Here is an 18,612-nt window from a genome sequence, read left to right as displayed (position 1 = left end):
CACGAGTGGGCACACGCCAGCCTCCCCACGAGTGGGAGTCATACTGACCTCCCCACGAGTGGGCACACGCCAGCCTCCCCACGAGTGGGCAGACACCGGCCTCCCCACGAGTGGGCACATGCCAGCCTCCCCATGAGTGCGCACACGCCAGCCTCCCTACAAGTGGGCATCACACTGACCTCTCCACAAGTGGGCGTCACACTGACCTCCCCACGAGTGGGCACAGTCCGGCCTCCCCACGAGTGGGCGTCGAACTCACCTCCCCACGAGTGGGCATCAGACTGACCTCCCCACGAGTGGGCACACGCCGGCCTCCCCACGAGTGGCTATCACACTGACCTCCCAGGGACCTTTTGGAAAAGGCTTTATTTTCCGAAAGATCCCTATCTAGACTGGCGCTTTTCTCCGGCAAAGTCCCGAGCTGGAAAAAGCGGCAGCCATGTTCATGCAAATGGAGCGGGGGAGATGTAAATCCCCGCTTCATTTGCAATTCCGACTTGTCTCATCTGCATCCCTTTTCCGGAAAAGAGGTCCAGTGTAGACACAGCCCAGATGTTAGAACAGCTCCGGTCACTGTGGAATGGGATGCATGAAAGAAATTGCACAAAGCTATTTTGGTGGCCTGTCTTGAAGAGAAGGCAAGAGCTTGTATTTCATGCCAGGGTGTGAGGAATAGACCTGAGTTGGCACCTCTACACCCGTGGGACTGGCCTGAAAAACTGTGGCAATGTATTCATGTGGATTTTGCTGGCCCATTTGAAGGCAGTATGTTCTTGGTGGTGGTAGATGCCCATTTCAAATGACCAGAAGTCTCTCTAATGCCTTCCACTACAGCTGAGAACACTATCCAAAAACAACAGGAAATCTTTTATTGTTTTGGTCTTCCAGAACAACTTGTGAGGGACAGCAGCCTGCAGTTAGTCTCTTAGGAGATTGGCAATTTTATGAAAGCAAACAGGATCCATCACATCACTTCAGCATCATATCACCCACCCACCAATGGGTTGGCTGAAAGGGTTGTGCAGACAATGAAACAAGCTTTGAAATAGGCTAGAGGACATGCACTCATGGAAAAGTGTCTGGACAGCTACTTACTATCCTAGGGTATGTCTACACTACAAAGTTAGTTCGAACTAACGGACGTTAGTTCGAACTAACTTTAATAGGCGCTACACTAGCGCTCCGCTAGTTCGAATTTGAATCGAACTAGCGGAGCACTTAGTTCGATCTAGGTAAACCTCATTTTACGAGGACTAACGCCTAGTTCGAACTAGCTAGTTCGAACTAAGGGCTGTGTAGCCCCTTAATTCGAACTAGTGGGAGGCTAGCCCTCCCCAGGTTTCCCTGGTGGCCACTCTGGCCAACACCAGGGAAACTCTATGCCCCCCTCCCGGCCCCGGACCCCTTAAAGGGGCACGGGCTGGCTACGGTGCCCGTGCCAGGTGCAAGCCTGCCAGCACCCAGCTAGCAGACCCTGCACCTGGCACGGCACAGAGCCACCCACCCGATGCCCCCCAGCCCACCCCCTCTTGCCGGGACCAGGCTGGCGGCTCCCGGGAGCTTGCCCTGGACCGCAAGAGGCGGGCACCTTCCTGGGCTAGTGCGGACATCGTGGACCTCGTCCACGATCTCCGCACTAGGCACAGGAAAGTGGCCGTCTAGGGCAGGAGAGCTGCCAGCCTGGCCACCCAGGACCAGGTGTGCATGAAAATCCAGGGGGTCCACTGAGACCCCCGACACTGAGCCCTGAGCTTACAATGGCCGTCCTGGGTCAGACCAAAGGTCCATCTAGCCCAGTAGCCTGTCTGCCAACAGCGGCCAACCCTAGGGACCCTGGAGGGGATGGACCGAAGACAATGACCAAGCCATTTGTCTCGTGCCATCCCTCTCCAGCCTTCCACAAACTTTGGGCAGGGACACCACTCCTACACCCTGGCTAAGACCACTCCATGGACCCAACCTCCATGACTTGATCTCACTTCCCTTTCAACTCTGTTCTAGTTGTAGCCTTCACAGCCTCCTGCAGCAAGGAGTTCCACAGGTTAACTATTTGCTTTGTCAACAACAACAACTTTCTCTTACTAGTTTCAAGCCTGCTACCCATTCCTTTCCTTTGGTGTCCTCTAGTCCTTCTTTATGGGAACTCAGGAAGAACTTTTCTGAATGCACCCTCTCCACCCAACCCCTGCTTTTAGAGACCTCTATCCTGTCCCCCCTCCGTCTCCTCTTTTCTAAGCTGAACAGTCCCAGTCTCTTTAGCCTCTCTTCATATGGGACCTGTTCCCAACCCCTGATCATGTTAGTTGCCCTCCCCTCTCCCAGCCTTTCTCTTCCCCTCTCCCACCTCCTTTTCCCAGTCTCCCCCAGTTTTTTTTCAATTAAGGCAGAGTCAATGTTGGAAGAAACGTTATCTTTATTTTGTACATCAATAAGAAGGGGTTCTAAGGAAGGGTAAGTGGAAGGAGGTGAGGGAGGAATGGGGTACGAGCCCCCGATGGGGAGGACTGGGCTGGCTCTGCGGGCTTCTGGGGGTGGAAGCTCTCCTGCAGCCCCCCAATTACTCCCTCTCCCCAGATGGCAGCCTGCGGCAAGTGCAGCCGGGCTGATGGCCGAGTGGTGTGATGTGCCCAGTGTGGGCACTCAGGGCACTCCAAGCCAGAACTTCTTTGCAAGCGGGGCACCCCTTAGACTGTGTGTCCGGGGTGGGGGTCGGGACCCTTTAAGCGCAGCCCTCGGCTAGCCTGAGACAGCATCTCCATGCTCTAAGTCCTCCTTTTATGCCCTGCCGGCACTGCTTCCGGCCATCCTTAAGCCCTGTTCAGAGTCCACTCAATGTGGACTTGCTAGTTCGAACTAGCAAAACGCTAGTTCGAACTAGTTTTTAGTTCTAGATGCGTTAGTTCGAACTAGCTTAGTTCGAATTAACTAATTCGAACTAAGTTAGTTCGAACTAGCGCTGTAGTGTAGACGTACCCCTACAGAAACACACCTCATGCTACAACCAAAATGGCTTTTCTAATGACGGGACATCAGCTATGCACTTGCTTTGATCTGCTGAAACCTTCTGAATGGCGACAAATTGTGCAACATCAACAGCAAGGTCAAGGCACCATGCGCATCCAGAGCAAGAAACTTTAGTCCAGGAGAGCCAGTTTTGGCTTCGAACTATGCTTTTGGAGCTAAACGGGTCCCTGCCACTGTCATGGCTCAGACAGGCCCTGTTTCTTATACTGTGCAGACGGCAGAGGATCTCATCTGGCAGCAGCATGTAGATCAGTTATTGCCAGGTTATGCCCGCCCCCAAGACACATCTCCAGTTGAGTTGCCCATCCTCCTCACTGCCGGTGAGCTACCACATCAAAAACCACCTGATCCTGACTCTCCTCCTCCATCAGCGTCTGCAGTGAACGTAAGCTCCCTCCCTGAGCAGGCTGATCTGACAGCCTCACTTGTTCATGCTTCAAGTTCCTGGCCCATTGTCAGACCAGCACCCATAACACCTTCTGGTGCAAGAACACCAGACGTCCACCATAATCCACCTAGAGGAAGAAGGCCGCCTCAACAGCTGGCATTTTACTTGAGATAAACTCACAGATGGGGCAAAATAATCCCCGGGGTTAGCTGGGAACTTGAGGCAGTCTCTCCTCATTCCATAGTTAGTGTTGGTTTTACTAAAGGGTTGTTCTTATTAAGGGGGGAGGAATATGTTGTGTATTGGGTTGTCGATATAGATCTTGTTGTTATAGTAACTGCATTAGGTCACTAGGGGTCAGCCCAGTTGTTTGGGGCTGGTGTTAGTTCTGTGTTATGAAATAAAATGGACACTTGCAACTGCTCTCTGTGTTTCCAGGGATTTCTTTCTAAACTGTGGAACTCCATATGACGTATCAGAGACCGCCCCGCCCCCCCGGCACGTTTTTCATTTAGCTGCCCTTTGGGCCAGGGCTCGAGGGCTCTGTGGGCCGGCGGGAGGACAGACAGACAGCAGGAGACAGAGCGGGTCAGACTGGATGAGCCAGGGGCCCTTTGTCCTGAAGCCTTATGACTCTCCACCTCCAATGAACAGCCTGGGCTGTGTGAGCAGCCGTGCCGGGGATGAGGCGGCACCGACGGAGAGTGAATCCCAGAGACACACACATGGAGTGTCGAGGTACCAAGAGGCCCCAGAGGAGTAGACATGATTATGACTTTTTTGTTGTTGTTGAAAGACACAAACCCCAGTGCCCGATCAGCAGGGAAATGATGTGAAGAGACAGCTAATAGCCGTTGCATCATCCTTGTTGCTCTACCTGAATGTCTCTTCAGGAGCCTGGGAGGAGCAGGCTCTGCCCCTCCAGGTAAATATTTGGTGACATTACTATCTAGATATGAATCAACCCGCTGGGTCTCATTCACAGCCACATCTGAGACCTGCATCTGCCACAGAAGCCAGGGAGACCTCAGCTCCTTTGCAACGCAAGCCCATTCTGACTCCTGGGGAATGGGAAAGGACCCAAGACCATACCAGGCTCCTGCCCTGGCCACACTGACGCACACCAGCAAACAAAACCATAGTGGGTGTTCAGGCACTAGCTGTCACAAAGAGCTTGCGCTGCAGGAGAGACCAATTCCCCGGGTATTAACTGAGGCAGCCATGTTCCTGTCCTTAATCATCCGCCTCCCTCCACTGCCTGTGTTGGATTCATTGCACAACTGATTACTTGGCCGTGCTGGTATGAAGTACATGGAAGAGCCCAACTAAAGTCAGGCGGCTTATTGTGAAAAGTCCAGCACAGTGTGAGCGTGGGAAAAGGCTCCAGGGAGGCCGGTCTGCACACGGCCTGTGTCGCAGCATTGTCCAGTAACGTGCGCACAGGGCGGGATCCACATTTACACACTGCGAGGAGCAGGAATGCCAGAAAGATTTTGCAGCATGTGTCGTGTCACAGAGATCCGGCCTGTTGGCTTATCCAAGTTCCTCGGCTGGTTGTTCTAACCCTTCCCTGCTCTTCGTGTTAGACACACACCTTCCAGGGCACGGTGCAGGACGGTCTCCCACATGCTCGTAGTATGGCTGACAGTGGGTGTGTCTTGCCTGTGACATGTCCCCTCGCTGCTTGTGCAAAGGCAGAGTGACGTGCCGGGTGACAGGGGAGGCAGTGCAGCCTGAGTGAGTTTAGCTTGTGTCCCTGCCAGGTGTTCATGTCACAGGGCATCTGCTAACCCGCCTGGCCACAGACTCTGGCTCTGATCACTCTGAGATGACCTTTGCCCAATGAATGGATGAGGCAGAGATTGGGACATTTTTGTTGGATTCACTGTTTAGTCACTTTGTGTCAGTGGCTGTTGGCAGTGTAGAGTGGGACTCTGAGTCACGGCTCCTCCCAATGTAGGCTTGATCATTTTGCCTTTGTGAGTACAATTTCAGACAGAGTGACTCTCACTCGATGTGCCCTTCTAGCTCACAAGTAATGAGTCGTGACTGAACAGGTAAAGGGTCCTAAGTTTCCACATTTTCGGGGACAAGAAGTCAGCCTTTATTTTACAATGGTCATCACCTTCCTGGATCTAAGAACATAAAAATGGCCATACTTGATCAGGACAAAGGTCCAACTAGGCTAGTGCCCTGTCTTCCAGCAATGGCCAATGGCAGGTGCCTCAGAACAGAACAGGGAATCAACAAGTGATCTATCCCCTGAAACTCATTCCCAGCTTCTGGCAAACAGAGGCTAGGAACACCATTCCTGCCCATCTTGGCTAATAAGCATTGATAAACTTATCATCCTTGAATTTCTCTGGCTCTTTGCTGAACCCTGTTAAATTCCCGGACTTTGCAAAGTCCTCTGGCAAGGAGTTCCACAGCTTGACTCTGCACGGTATGAAGAAAAACTTTCTTTTGTTTGTTTTAAACCTGTTACTTATTAATTTCATTTGGTGACCCCTAATTCTTATGTTATGGGAACAAGTAAAAAACTTTTCCTGATTCAGTTTCTCCACATCACTCATGATTTTATAGACCTCTATCATATCCCCTCTTACTCTCCTCTTTTCTAAGCTGAAAAGTCCCAGTCTTTTTCATCTCTCCACATACAGCACCTGTTCCAAACCCCTCATCATTTTTGTTGCCGTTTCCTGAAATTCATCCAATGCCAAATACTGCTGATCTTTTCCTTTGATTGCCAGCCGAGTGTTGCTCCTGGTTTGGGCCCCTTCATCTATGTGTTCTTGTACATTTTCCCATTATCAATTGCCAATTTTTGATCACCACATTATCCATTGTATGTTCCCTAACCTGTGCATTACCCACCCTCAAGTGCTAAAAACAATGGCTACAATTTTCTTACTGAACAGATCGTTCCTGGGTCATATTGTGCTGGGCCGCTCTGTTTCTCAGACAAAGTATTTTCTATGTTTACCATGACATGCTTTTATCTCTTGCATCTTCCAACACAACAAGTAATTTATCTAGCTGAATGTGATTGTAAATAAATCCTCCTATTATGTCAAAGAGAAATAATAAAATGATCCCATGCTGCCAGCCAGGGCCTCTCAGAGCCTTCCCGTTTTTTGCAGTTTGCTATGAGTGAATTCTGGGGACACTGAGGGAAAAAGGAAGAGGTGTGTAACCCTGAAGTGCTGAGATCACAGAGGGGCAGTGAAATCTGCTCTTTGCCTGAACTTACAGATGCTTTAGCCCCTAGTATCCCAGTTCCAATTGTGCTTCCCGATGACCCTAGTCATCGGCTTTCCATGCCTAGGTTCATGGAAGTGCAGAGCTGGGGAGAAAATTTTTCAGTTGCACTTTACTGTAGTTGGGCAGCCATGGAGACAGAATAAACACACTGCGCAGCATTTTTCAGAATAAGAAAATAGGTTGGTATTTTTATCATAGACTTACACAGCCATGTCCCACCCACAGAGGCATTCGGTGCCAGTTCGTTGAGCGAATCTCTGACAGTTCTAGGAGTTTTGGACATAAGTGCTGGCTCCCGTGGAGTATGAAATGCAGACAGTGAGTGTCTCCCTCAGGAACAGTGGGGGGAAATTCCCTGGCCTTCCTAGAGCAGGAATCCAGCTGGATACTCAGAATGGCCCCTTAGTGCCCCCCAATCAAGGAGTCTGTGCTGAGCAGTGTTGTGCTCCAATGCCACCCGCCTGCCCAGCCCTCTGGGCTTGTGCAAAAGGCAATGGAAGTGCAGGGCCATCTCCCGGAGCAGGTGTGTGACGCGGTCAGGTGGGGTATTGAGAGAGACATCACAGCCTGACCTAGGGAGCCCTTCCTAAGTATTTATATTTAGGCCTCAAAACCTCAAATGCTGGGAACCCAGAGGGATTTTCTGTAGATCAGGGTGGAATTTTTTCGCTTTTAAAATGTTGTTGAATATTGTTAAACTTGAACAAAACGAGGAGAAAGTTTTCTGAAATATTTCTCATTTTGAACTGTTTTTTTCTTTTTGGGTTGGCATTTCAAAATTGGAAGGTACAAAATCAGGAATCGACTTTGATTCAATATTTTCAGTTGCTTGTTCCAAGACTTTACCTCTCACTGCCAAAACAGTGATAGTAAATCTGTATAAGAGGGGAATTTCTGTTTTGTTAAGAATATTTTCTCCTGCAATACACCAGAAGGGCTAACAAGTGAAAGACGTACAAAAGCCAAAATATCACTTAAAAAATGAGCATCCTCAGGAAAAATTTGAGAAAATGGCAACGATTACCCCCATTCCACTCTTTCAATAAACTTGCCTTTTCCTTCCGCTAATTTCTCTGGGTGTAGGAACAGATGCTCTTCCTTAGAGTTTTTCTGAAGGCGCCATGCACCTCTTTGTTCCTCAGCGTGTATATTATGGGGTTCAAAATGGGTGTCACAACTGTGTAAATGAGGGAAATCCAATGATCACTCTCTGGCGTGTAGCTGGATATGGGTTTTAGATAAGTTGAAAGGCAAGTTCCATAGAACAAAGTCACGACAATGAGGTGGGAGGAGCAGGTGGAGAAGGCTTTACGCCTCCCCTCTGCCGACGGCAGCCTGAGGATGGTGGAGAGGATGAGGATGTAGGACAGTATTATTAATATGAAAGGGCCCATGATGAACAGCGCAGACACAGTCAAACCCACGATTTCATTTTTCGATACGTCGGCACACACCATCATTTCCACCGGCCGGATGTCACAGAAGAAGTGGGGGATGCGGTTGGAGCCACAGAAGGGCAGGCTGAAGAGCCACGTGGTCTCAGCTGATTCCGCCAAGAGGCCAATGGTCCATGAAACACCCAGGAGCATTGCACACACCCGGCCATTCATGATGGTGGTGTAGTGCAAGGGGTGGCATATGGCTACGTAGCGATCGTAGGCCATGGCTGCGAGGAGGCAGCATTCTGCGAGAGCCAGGGCAGTGAAGACCAACATCTGGACCATACAGCCCACAAAGGAGATGGTCTTTTGCTCCACCAGCAGGTGAACCAGCAGCTGAGGGGTCACATTGGTGGTGTAGCAGATTTCCAAGAGAGACAGGTTCACCAGGAAGAAATACATGGGGGTGTGGAGAGAGGAGTTTAGTATTATCAAGAGGATAACAAGCAGGTTCCCCACCAGTGCGATTGGGTAGGTGACGAGAAGCAGCAGAAACAGAAGGATTTGCAGCTCGTTAAGGTAGGAAAAGCCCACCAGGATGAAGCCATCGGAGATAGTCTGGTTCTCGCCAGGCTCACTCAAAGAATAGGTCATCTGCAGGGGTGAGAAAGAATGAGATGTTGGAGCTGAATCTGTGGAACACCAAACATGTGTCTGTGAATTGAACAAGTCAGGCTGGGTCACCGTCCCTTGGAACTCTCCTCAGTCAAACCAGCTGCAGTTCAGTATGGAAATGTGTCCCGGGGCCCTCTCAGGAGCAGGTGCAAACTGATGTCGCTGTCACTCAGTTTAGCTCAGCTGGAGATGTGACCAGATTGATTCTAATGGAGTCACAGCTGATTTACAGCAGACGTGGCTGTGATGTCCAAACTCCAAAGGAGACTCAGTTTCCAACAGCGTTGGATCTATACTGTGTTCCACTGCTTGGGGTCTATTCTGCTGCTGCAGAAGAAACTGTTCTATCTACTTAGAAACTGAAAAGGGATGAGTCTCTCCTTCTGGGGGTTATTCTGCAGTCAGGTTTCAATGATAAGATTTTTTCCTAGAGGGCGAAATTCTCATCTCACACATAGGAGCCGTGTTATGTTCATGCAAATATTCCCTCTGACTTCCTAACTCACATGAGGGGGGCGGCTCCCTGGAGTAAAGTGTAAGTAGGGAGACCAGCATAGTTAAAGCCCTCCGGAGAGTGAAAGAATGCCGGGCCAACTCCCATCTCTAATGGGCGAAAGCTGAAACCCAAGGAGGGTCCCTGACATTTCTGGCAATTCTCTCATTCTCAGAGTGACATCAGACATGCATCGGCTTTTCTCAGTGTGGAATTGAGGACCTTGGGCCAGATTCTCATCTGGAATCAATCTCACAGCCCAGGTTAGGGACACAGAGCCCTAGTGATTTGCACCCATTGAGGATCTTCCCATTTCCTGGCTTTTAAGGAGCTGGAAGAGGAAAGATCCTGCGACGCCAGGTGTGATTTCTTTTATACCAGATGATTTAATTTTCACAAGGGACGTCATAATAATGGGTAATGTGAAAAACCTCATAGAGTTGAAAAGAAAATGAGCAATAATACATATGAGCTTTTTGCATGTTGTTAGCACTTTCAATATGCAACCAAGAATAACGAATTAGCCAGGTGGAAACGGGGAATGAAAGAGTGAAGAGATATGGGCTATGCAGTGAGTCGGCATTCCCCAAAATACAGTGGACTCTCGTGAAACCAGATTTTATGTTACAGCCATAAGACCAGACTTTTGGAAATGCAGCACACACACACACACGAATCAGAGAAAACCGAATGAAACACCAGGGCACTCTCGGGGGTAGCACTATGATGGGCCCAGCACAGATGTGAAGAGAATGAGGATCTCCCAATAAGAAGCACTGGAGAAGGTGGGAATTCTTCTGCCTCTTGTTGGGAAACTTACATTGGCATTTCTGAGCAAAACCAGAAAAGCAACTTCAAGCTGGCTGGAAAATGAAAGGTCTGATGGAAATTCCAATATTCCAACACTCATGCTCACCGTGAATCACTAGGGAACGTTGGAAGAGACAAAACCTGAATTCTGCTGCAGAAAGGTCAATATGAAATTACATGGAAGATACATGGAAAACATCAGTGCTGAGGAAACCTTCATCCAGGTGGGATTTGTTTGATTGAGGTGTTGGCTGGCAGTGGGAAAATCTCTCCATAAATGGAGACATTTACTCACCATGCAGAACAGCGTCTGTGCAGGTTCTGGTCCCTAGGGGCTGAGTGATATTTTCATAGCTCTTCGGGGCATCTGGACACTCCACGGATGGTCAGGAGAACATGGAAGGAACGACAGAAACACACATTAGCTGGAGGGAGGGATGAGATATATTAAACACCTCTTCACTGTGGAGCAGCAGGCACAGGGCATGCTAGAAATGGACTCTGAGAAGGGATCCAACTTTGCCCGCCCACCCAACTGTGACCAAACCAGAGAGAGGACCCACATGAAAACAACATTTCTCTTTGGATTCAATGGAGGAGGAGGAGGGTTGGGGAGCAGAGGGGAGTAAGGACGAGAGGAGGAGAAACAAGAAACAAAAACACTCCTACCACTGCCACCTGCACTATGACACCACTGCAGGTCACTAGGAGAAGGACAGCAGGTTCCATCCTTCGTTCAGACCCCACCGTGGTTCAGAAGAGAAGTTCTGTCTCATGCAGAAAGGGCTCAATGTGTGGAAGGGAAAACCGGTGTTTATTTCACTCTCTGGCCTCGGGGATCTAGTCCCTGAAGTGATTGTTTTTTAACATTCCTTGGAGGCAGAACAACCTGGCCTCAAACTTCAACAGCACACAATTCCCAGGTCTGTCGGTTTGGATGAACTTGCATCATCAGCAACACAACGTGTTGTCTAGATGAGAGTCATAAGGGGCTTTACTACCCACAGGGACGGGCCTGACTCTTTTCTCAGCGACATGATGAGGAAGACTGACTTGTCCAACACCACTCGCAGCGTCAGGGACACCCCCAGGGCTCATGGGTCCAGACTCTGAGCCCCACTCTTGTCACAGAGCCACGATGAGAACCCTGGAGCTGAGACTCCCAGCCCCACTCATGGCAGCTAAGATTGTCTCTGAGATGACTGCGCAAGTCGCAAAACTCATGACATGTCGCAGGTGTCCGTTTATCAGGGCACATACTGACCTCCCCAATGCGCAGGCACAGCCCGGCCATGGCTTGTGTCTGAGATGATTACTGTAGTGGCATCCTTACCTGGTGCAGCTCCGGTTCCTACCTGGGAGCAGGTTTTCTTTTAAAAAACGATAGAAAATGTATGAGCTTGATTTAAATAATTGTGTAGGGTAGGGTTTGGGTGGGTGAGGATCCGAGGGGAGGTGCTTGGGGATGGAGTGAGGACAGTGGTTGGGGGCTCAGGGCAGGGGGTGGAGGTGTATGGGTCAGGGCAGCGGGTGGTGTGTATGTGTCAGGTCAGGGTTAGGAGGTGTGGGCAGACTCAGGACAGTGGGTGGGGGTTCAGGACAGGGGTGGGGGCACAGGACTGAAGGCAGGGGGCAGGGAGGTATGAAGGGTTGTGCGAGGGGGTTCAGGGTAGCAGATGGGGAGCAGGAGTCAGGACAGGAAATGGGGTGCAGGATTTAGGGCATGGGTGGGGGGGCCTTGGGATAGGGGATTCAGTGAGTGGAGGGATGAGGTGGAGGGATGGGGTGGAGGGTGCAGGAGTCTGGGAAAGGCTGGGAGCAGTGGAGGGGCTCAGACTGGGGGTTGGGTGTGGGGGGCTTAGGGCAGGGAATGTGGCAAGAAGGAGGCAGGGCAGGAGGTTGGTTATGGGGGGCTCAGGCCAGGAGTTGGTGGGGCTGAGGACAAGGAGTGTAGGGCGCAGGAGTGAGGGCAGACGGTAGGATGTGATGGGGCTTAGGGCAGGGGTCGGGGCTCAGGGAAGGGGGATGGGATATATGGGGGGGACTGACCAGGGCCTCTCACGAAGGCTAAGATGTCGCTGATCTGGGGGAGAGGGTCAGAGCTGTGCTGCGTGACCCTGGCATCTCCTCCAGACCCTGCCGTCTCACACGGAGAGGGGCGAGGGGGGAGAGGCTGTGGCATTGCACCGGCATCATCTTCAGAGTGGACAAGTCCTGGCCCTGGGGTCTTCTTTGGGGGGGTGGCTGGGCCCTGGCTCCTGGCCCCCCCTCCCAACTCCACAGGGGACTGCGCGGATCCCAGGCCTTCATGATGTCTGCTCATGGGGAGGCGGGGGCGGACGACGACAGTTCCCGACTTCCCCGCATGGAGGAGCCGGTCCCTGCTTCTGCCCTTGACCTGGGCAAGATGAGCCACAATTCCTGGCCCCGGCCTATGTTCTAAGGGGGCACCTCCCAGACTCCCCACCTGTCCTACGGGGGGCATGCTGGGCCGAGGCGCCTGGTCCCCTCCCGCCTGTCCTACAGGGGGCATGCTGGGCTGAGGCGCCTGGTCCCCTCCCGCCTGTCCTACGGGGGGCATGCTGGGCTGAGGCGCCTGGCCCCCTCCCGCCTGTCCTACGGGGGGCATGCTGGGCTGAGGCGCCTGGCCCCCTCCCGCCTGTCCTACGGGGGGCATGCTGGGCCGAGGCGCCTGGTCCCCTCCCGCCTGTCCTACGGGGGGCATGCTGGGCCGAGGCGCCTGGCCCCCTCCCGCCTGTCCTACGTGGGGCATGCTGGGCTGAGGCGCCTGGCCCCCTCCCGCCTGTCCTACGGGGGGCATGCTGGGCTGAGGCGCCTGGCCCCCTCCCGCCTGTCCTACGGGGGGCATGCTGGGCTGAGGCGCCTGGTCCCCTCCCGCCTGTCCTACGGGGGGCATGCTGGGCCGAGGCGCCTGGCCCCCTCCCGCCTGTCCTACGGGGGGCATGCTGGGCCGAGGCGCCTGGCCCCCTCCCGCCTGTCCTACAGGGGGCATGCTGGGCCGAGGCGCCTGGCCCCCTCTCGCCTGTCCTACGGGGGGCATGCTGGGCTGAGGCGCCTGGTCCCCTCCCGCCTGTCCTACGGGGGGCATGCTGGGCCGAGGCGCCTGGTCCCCTCCCGCCTGTCCTACGGGGGGCATGCTGGGCCGAGGCGCCTGGTCCCCTCCCGCCTGTCCTACAGGGGGCATGCTGGGCCGAGGCGCCTGGCCCCCTCCCGCCTGTCCTACGGGGGGCATGCTGGGCCGAGGCGCCTGGCCCCCTCCCGCCTGTCCTACAGGGGGCATGCTGGGCTGAGGCCCCTGGTCCCCTCCCGCCTGTCCTACGGGGGGCATGGTGGGCTGAGGCGCCTGGTCCCCTCCCGCCTGTCCTACGGGGGGCATGCTGGGCTGAGGCGCCTGGCCCCCTCCCGCCTGTCCTACGGGGGGCATGCTGGGCTGAGGTGCCTGGCCCCCTCCCGCCTGTCCTACGGGGGGCATGCTGGGCTGAGGCGCCTGGCCCCCTCCCGCCTGTCCTACGGGGGGCATGCTGGGCTGAGGCGCCTGGCCCCCTCCCGCCTGTCCTACGGGGGGCATGCTGGGCTGAGGTGCCTGGTCCCCTCCCGCCTGTCCTACGGGGGGCATGCTGGGCCGAGGCGCCTGGCCCCTCCCGCCTGTCCTACGGGGGGCATGGTGGGCTGAGGCGCCTGGCCCCCTCCCGCCTGTCCTACGGGGGGCATGCTGGGCTGAGGCGCCTGGTCCCCTCTCGCCTGTCCTACAGGGGGCATGGTGGGCTGAGGCGACTGGCCCCCTCCCGCCTGTCCTACGGGGGGCATGCTGGGCTGAGGCGCCTGGCCCCCTCCCGCCTGTCCTACAGGGGGCATGGTGGGCTGAGGCCCCTGGTCCCCTCCCGCCTGTCCTACGGGGGGCATGCTGGGCTGAGGCGCCTGGCCCCCTCCCGCCTGTCCTACGGGGGGCATGCTGGGCTGAGGTGCCTGGCCCCCTCCCGCCTGTCCTACGGGGGGCATGCTGGGCTGAGGCGCCTGGTCCCCTCCCGCCTGTCCTACGGGGGGCATGCTGGGCTGAGGCGCCTGGCCCCCTCCCGCCTGTCCTACGGGGGGCATGCTGGGCTGAGGCGCCTGGCCCCCTCCCGCCTGTCCTACAGGGGGCATGGTGGGCTGAGGCGCCTGGCCCCCTCCCGCCTGTCCTACGGGGGGCATGCTGGGCTGAGGCCCCTGGTCCCCTCCCGCCTGTCCTACAGGGGGCATGCTGGGCTGAGGCCCCTGGTCCCCTCCCGCCTGTCCTACAGGGGGCATGGTGGGCTGAGGCGCCTGGCCCCCTCCCGCCTGTCCTACGGGGGGCATGCTGGGCTGAGGCCCCTGGTCCCCTCCCGCCTGTCCTACGGGGGGCATGCTGGGCTGAGGCCCCTGGTCCCCTCCCGCCTGTCCTACAGGGGGCATGGTGGGCTGAGGCGCCTGGCCCCCTCCCGCCTGTCCTACGGGGGGCATGCTGGGCTGAGGCCCCTGGTCCCCTCCCGCCTGTCCTACAGGGGGCATGCTGGGCTGAGGCGCCTGGCCCCCTCCCGCCTGTCCTACGGGGGGCATGCTGGGCTGAGGCGCCTGGCCCCCTCCCGCCTGTCCTACGGGGGGCATGCTGGGCTGAGGTGCCTGGCCCCCTCCCGCCTGTCCTACGGGGGGCATGCTGGGCTGAGGCCCCTGGTCCCCTCCCGCCTGTCCTACAGGGGGCATGCTGGGCTGAGGCGCCTGGCCCCCTCCCGCCTGTCCTACGGGGGGCATGCTGGGCCGAGGCGCCTGGCCCCCTCCCGCCTGTCCTACGGGGGGCATGCTGGGCTGAGGTGCCTGGTCCCCTCCCGCCTGTCCTACGGGGGGCATGCTGGGCCGAGGCTCCTGGCCCCCTCCCGCCTGTCCTACGGGGGGCATGCTGGGCTGAGGCGCCTGGTCCCCTCCCGCCTGTCCTACGGGGGGCATGCTGGGCTGAGGTGCCTGGTCCCCTCCCGCCTGTCCTACGGGGGGCATGGTGGGCTGAGGCTCCTGGTCCCCTCTCGCCTGTCCTACAGGGGGCATGCTGGGCTTAGGCGCCTGGTCCCCTCCCGCCTGTCCTACGGGGGGCATGCTGGGCTGAGGTGCCTGGTCCCCTCCCGCCTGTCCTACGGGGGGCATGCTGGGCTGAGGCGCCTGGCCCCCTCCCGCCTGTCCTACGGGGGGCATGCTGGGCTGAGGCGCCTGGCCCCCTCCCGCCTGTCCTACGGGGGGCATGCTGGGCTGAGGCGCCTGGCCCCCTCCCGCCTGTCCTACGGGGGGCATGCTGGGCTGAGGCGCCTGGCCCCCTCCCGCCTGTCCTACGGGGGGCATGCTGGGCTGAGGCGCCTGGCCCCCTCCCGCCTGTCCTACGGGGGGCATGCTGGGCTGAGGCGCCTGGTCCCCTCCCGCCTGTCCTACAGGGGGCATGGTGGGCTGAGGCGCCTGGCCCCCTCCCACCTGTCCTACGGGGGGCATGCTGGGCTGAGGCGCCTGGCCCCCTCCCGCCTGTCCTACAGGGGGCATGCTGGGCTGAGGCGCCTGGTCCCCTCCCGCCTGTCCTACGGGGGGCATGCTGGGCTGAGGCGCCTGGTCCCCTCCCGCCTGTCCTACAGGGGGCATGGTGGGCTGAGGCGCCTGGCCCCCTCCCGCCTGTCCTACGGGGGGCATGCTGGGCTGAGGCGCCTGGCCCCCTCCCGCCTGTCCTACAGGGGGCATGCTGGGCTGAGGCGCCTGGCCCCCTCCCGCCTGTCCTACGGGGGGCATGCTGGGCTGAGGCACCTGGCCCCCTCCCGCCTGTCCTACAGGGGGCATGCTGGGCTGAGGCGCCTGGCCCCCTCCCGCCTGTCCTACGGGGGGCATGCTGGGCTGAGGCGCCTGGCCCCCTCCCGCCTGTCCTACGGGGGGCATGCTGGGCTGAGGCGACTGGCCCCCTCCGCCTGTCCTACGGGGGGCATGCTGGGCTGAGGCGCCTGGCCCCCTCCCGCCTGTCCTACGGGGGGCATGCTGGGCTGAGGCGCCTGGCCCCCTCCCGCCTGTCCTACGGGGGGCATGCTGGGCTGAGGCGCCTGGTCCCCTCCCGCCTGTCCTACGGGGGGCATGCTGGGCTGAGGCGCCTGGCCCCCTCCCGCCTGTCCTACGGGGGGCATGCTGGGCTGAGGCGCCTGGCCCCCTCCCGCCTGTCCTACAGGGGGCATGCTGGGCTGAGGCGCCTGGTCCCCTCCCGCCTGTCCTACGGGGGGCATGGTGGGCTGAGGCGCCTGGTCCCCTCCCGCCTGTCCTACGGGGGGCATGCTGGGCTGAGGCGCCTGGCCCCCTCCCGCCTGTCCTACGGGGGGCATGCTGGGCTGAGGCGCCTGGCCCCCTCCCGCCTGTCCTACAGGGGGCATGCTGGGCTGAGGCGCCTGGCCCCCTCCCGCCTGTCCTACGGGGGGCATGCTGGGCTGAGGCGACTGGCCCCCTCCCGCCTGTCCTACGGGGGGCATGCTGGGCTGAGGCGCCTGGCCCCCTCCCGCCTGTCCTACGGGGGGCATGCTGGGCTGAGGCGCCTGGTCCCCTCCCGCCTGTCCTACAGGGGGCATGCTGGGCTGAGGCGCCTGGCCCCCTCCCGCCTGTCCTACGGGGGGCATGCTGGGCCGAGGTGCCTGGCCCCCTCCCGCCTGTCCTACGGGGGGCATGCTGGGCTGAGGCGCCTGGCCCCCTCCCGCCTGTCCTACAGGGGGCATGCTGGGCTGAGGCGCCTGGCCCCCTCCCGCCTGTCCTACGGGGGGCATGCTGGGCTGAGGCGCCTGGCCCCCTCCCGCCTGTCCTACGGGGGGCATGGTGGGCCGAGGCGCCTGGCCCCCTCCCGCCTGTCCTACGGGGGGCATGCTGGGATGAGGCGCCTGGCCCCCTCCCGCCTGTCCTACGGGGGGCATGCTGGGCTGAGGCGCCTGGCCCCCTCCCGCCTGTCCTACGGGGGGCATGCTGGGCTGAGGCGCCTGGCCCCCTCCCGCCTGTCCTACGGGGGGCATGCTGGGCCGAGGCGCCTGGTCCCGTCCCGCCGGTCCTACGGGGGGCATGCTGGGCCGAGGCGCCTGGCCCCTCTCGCCTGTCCTACGGGGGGCATGCTGGGCCGAGGCGCCTGGTCCCCTCCCGCCTGTCCTACGGGGGGCATGCTAGGCCGAGGCGACTGGCCCCTCCCGCCTGTCCTACGGGGGGCATGCTGGGCCGAGGCGCCTGGCCCCCTCCCGCCTGTCCTACGGGGGGCATGCTGGGCTGAGGCGCCTGGTCCCCTCCCGCCTGTCCTACGGGGGGCATGCTGGGCTGAGGCGCCTGGTCCCCTCCCGCCTGTCCTACGGGGGGCATGCTGGGCCGAGGTGCCTGGCCCCCTCCCGCCTGTCCTACGGGGGGCATGCTGGGCTGAGGCGCCTGGTCCCCTCCCGCCTGTCCTACGGGGGGCATGCTGGGCTGAGGCGCCTGGTCCCCTCCCGCCTGTCCTACGGGGGGCATGCTGGGCCGAGGCGCCTGGCCCCCTCCCGCCTGTCCTACGGGGGGCATGCTGGGCTGAGGCGCCTGGTCCCCTCCCGCCTGTCCTACGGGGGGCATGCTGGGCTGAGGCGCCTGGCCCCCTCCCGCCTGTCCTACGGGGGGCATGCTGGGCTGAGGCGCCTGGTCCCCTCTCGCCTGTCCTACGGGGGGCATGCTGGGCTGAGGCGCCTGGTCCCCTCCCGCCTGTCCTACGGGGGGCATGCTGGGCCGAAGCGTCTGGTCCCCTCCCGCCTGTCCTACGGGGGGCATGCTGGGCTGAGGCGCCTGGCCCCCTCCCGCCTGTCCTACGGGGGGCATGCTGGGCTGAGGCGCCTGGTCCCCTCCCGCCTGTCCTACGGGGGGCATGTTGGGCTGAGGCGCCTGGTCCCCTCCCGCCTGTCCTACGGGGGGCATGCTGGGCTGAGGCGCCTGGCCCCCTCCCGCCTGTCCTACAGGGGGCATGCTGGGACGAGGCACCTGGTCCCCTCCCGCCTGTCCTACGGGGGGCATGCTGCGCTGAGGTGCCTGGTCCCCTCCCGCCTGTCCTACGGGGGGCATGCTGGGCTGAGGCGACTGGCCCCCTCCCGCCTGTCCTACGGGGGCCATGCTGGGCTGAGGCGCCTGGTCCCCTCCCGCCTGTCCTACGGGGGGCATGCTGGGCCGAGGCGCCTGGTCCCCTCCCGCCTGTCCTACGGGGGGCATGCTGCGCTGAGGTGCCTGGTCCCCTCCCGCCTGTCCTACGGGGGGCATGCTGGGCTGAGGCGCCTGGTCCCCTCCCGCCTGTCCTACGGGGGGCATGCTGGGCTGAGGCGCCTGGTCCCCTCCCGCCTGTCCTACGTGGGGCATGCTGGGCTGAGGCGCCTGGCCCCCTCCCGCCTGTCCTACGGGGGGCATGCTGGGCTGAGGCGCCTGGCCCCCTCCCGCCTGTCCTACGGGGGGCATGCTGGGCTGAGGCGCCTGGTCCCCTCCCGCCTGTCCTACGTGGGGCATGCTGGGCTGAGGCGCCTGGCCCCCTCCCGCCTGTCCTACGGGGGGCATGCTGG

The 18,612-nt window shown here is 59.0% G+C and overlaps 1 protein-coding gene across 1 annotated transcript; it reads right to left on the bottom strand.

The window, feature by feature from the left end:
* Nucleotides 1–7,737: 7,737 nt before the first annotated feature.
* Nucleotides 7,738–8,706, bottom strand: LOC102446953 (olfactory receptor 10A4-like). The gene has a single exon (XM_006132132.3). The coding sequence runs from the start codon at nt 8,704–8,706 to the stop codon at nt 7,738–7,740; it is 969 nt and encodes a 322-aa protein (XP_006132194.3).
* Nucleotides 8,707–18,612: the final 9,906 nt, after the last annotated feature.

This window comes from Pelodiscus sinensis, chromosome 30 (assembly GCF_049634645.1).
Source record: "Pelodiscus sinensis isolate JC-2024 chromosome 30, ASM4963464v1, whole genome shotgun sequence".
Taxonomy (NCBI): Eukaryota; Metazoa; Chordata; order Testudines; family Trionychidae; genus Pelodiscus; species Pelodiscus sinensis.
The sequence above is the reverse complement of the archived record's forward strand: the minus strand, read 5'-3'. Positions and strand labels throughout refer to the sequence as shown.

Bases quoted from the DNA above. Each gene is read 5' to 3' on its own strand.
- LOC102446953 (XM_006132132.3), bottom strand. From the start codon at position 8,706: ATGACCTATTCTTTGAGTGAGCCTGGCGAGAACCAGACTATCTCCGAT.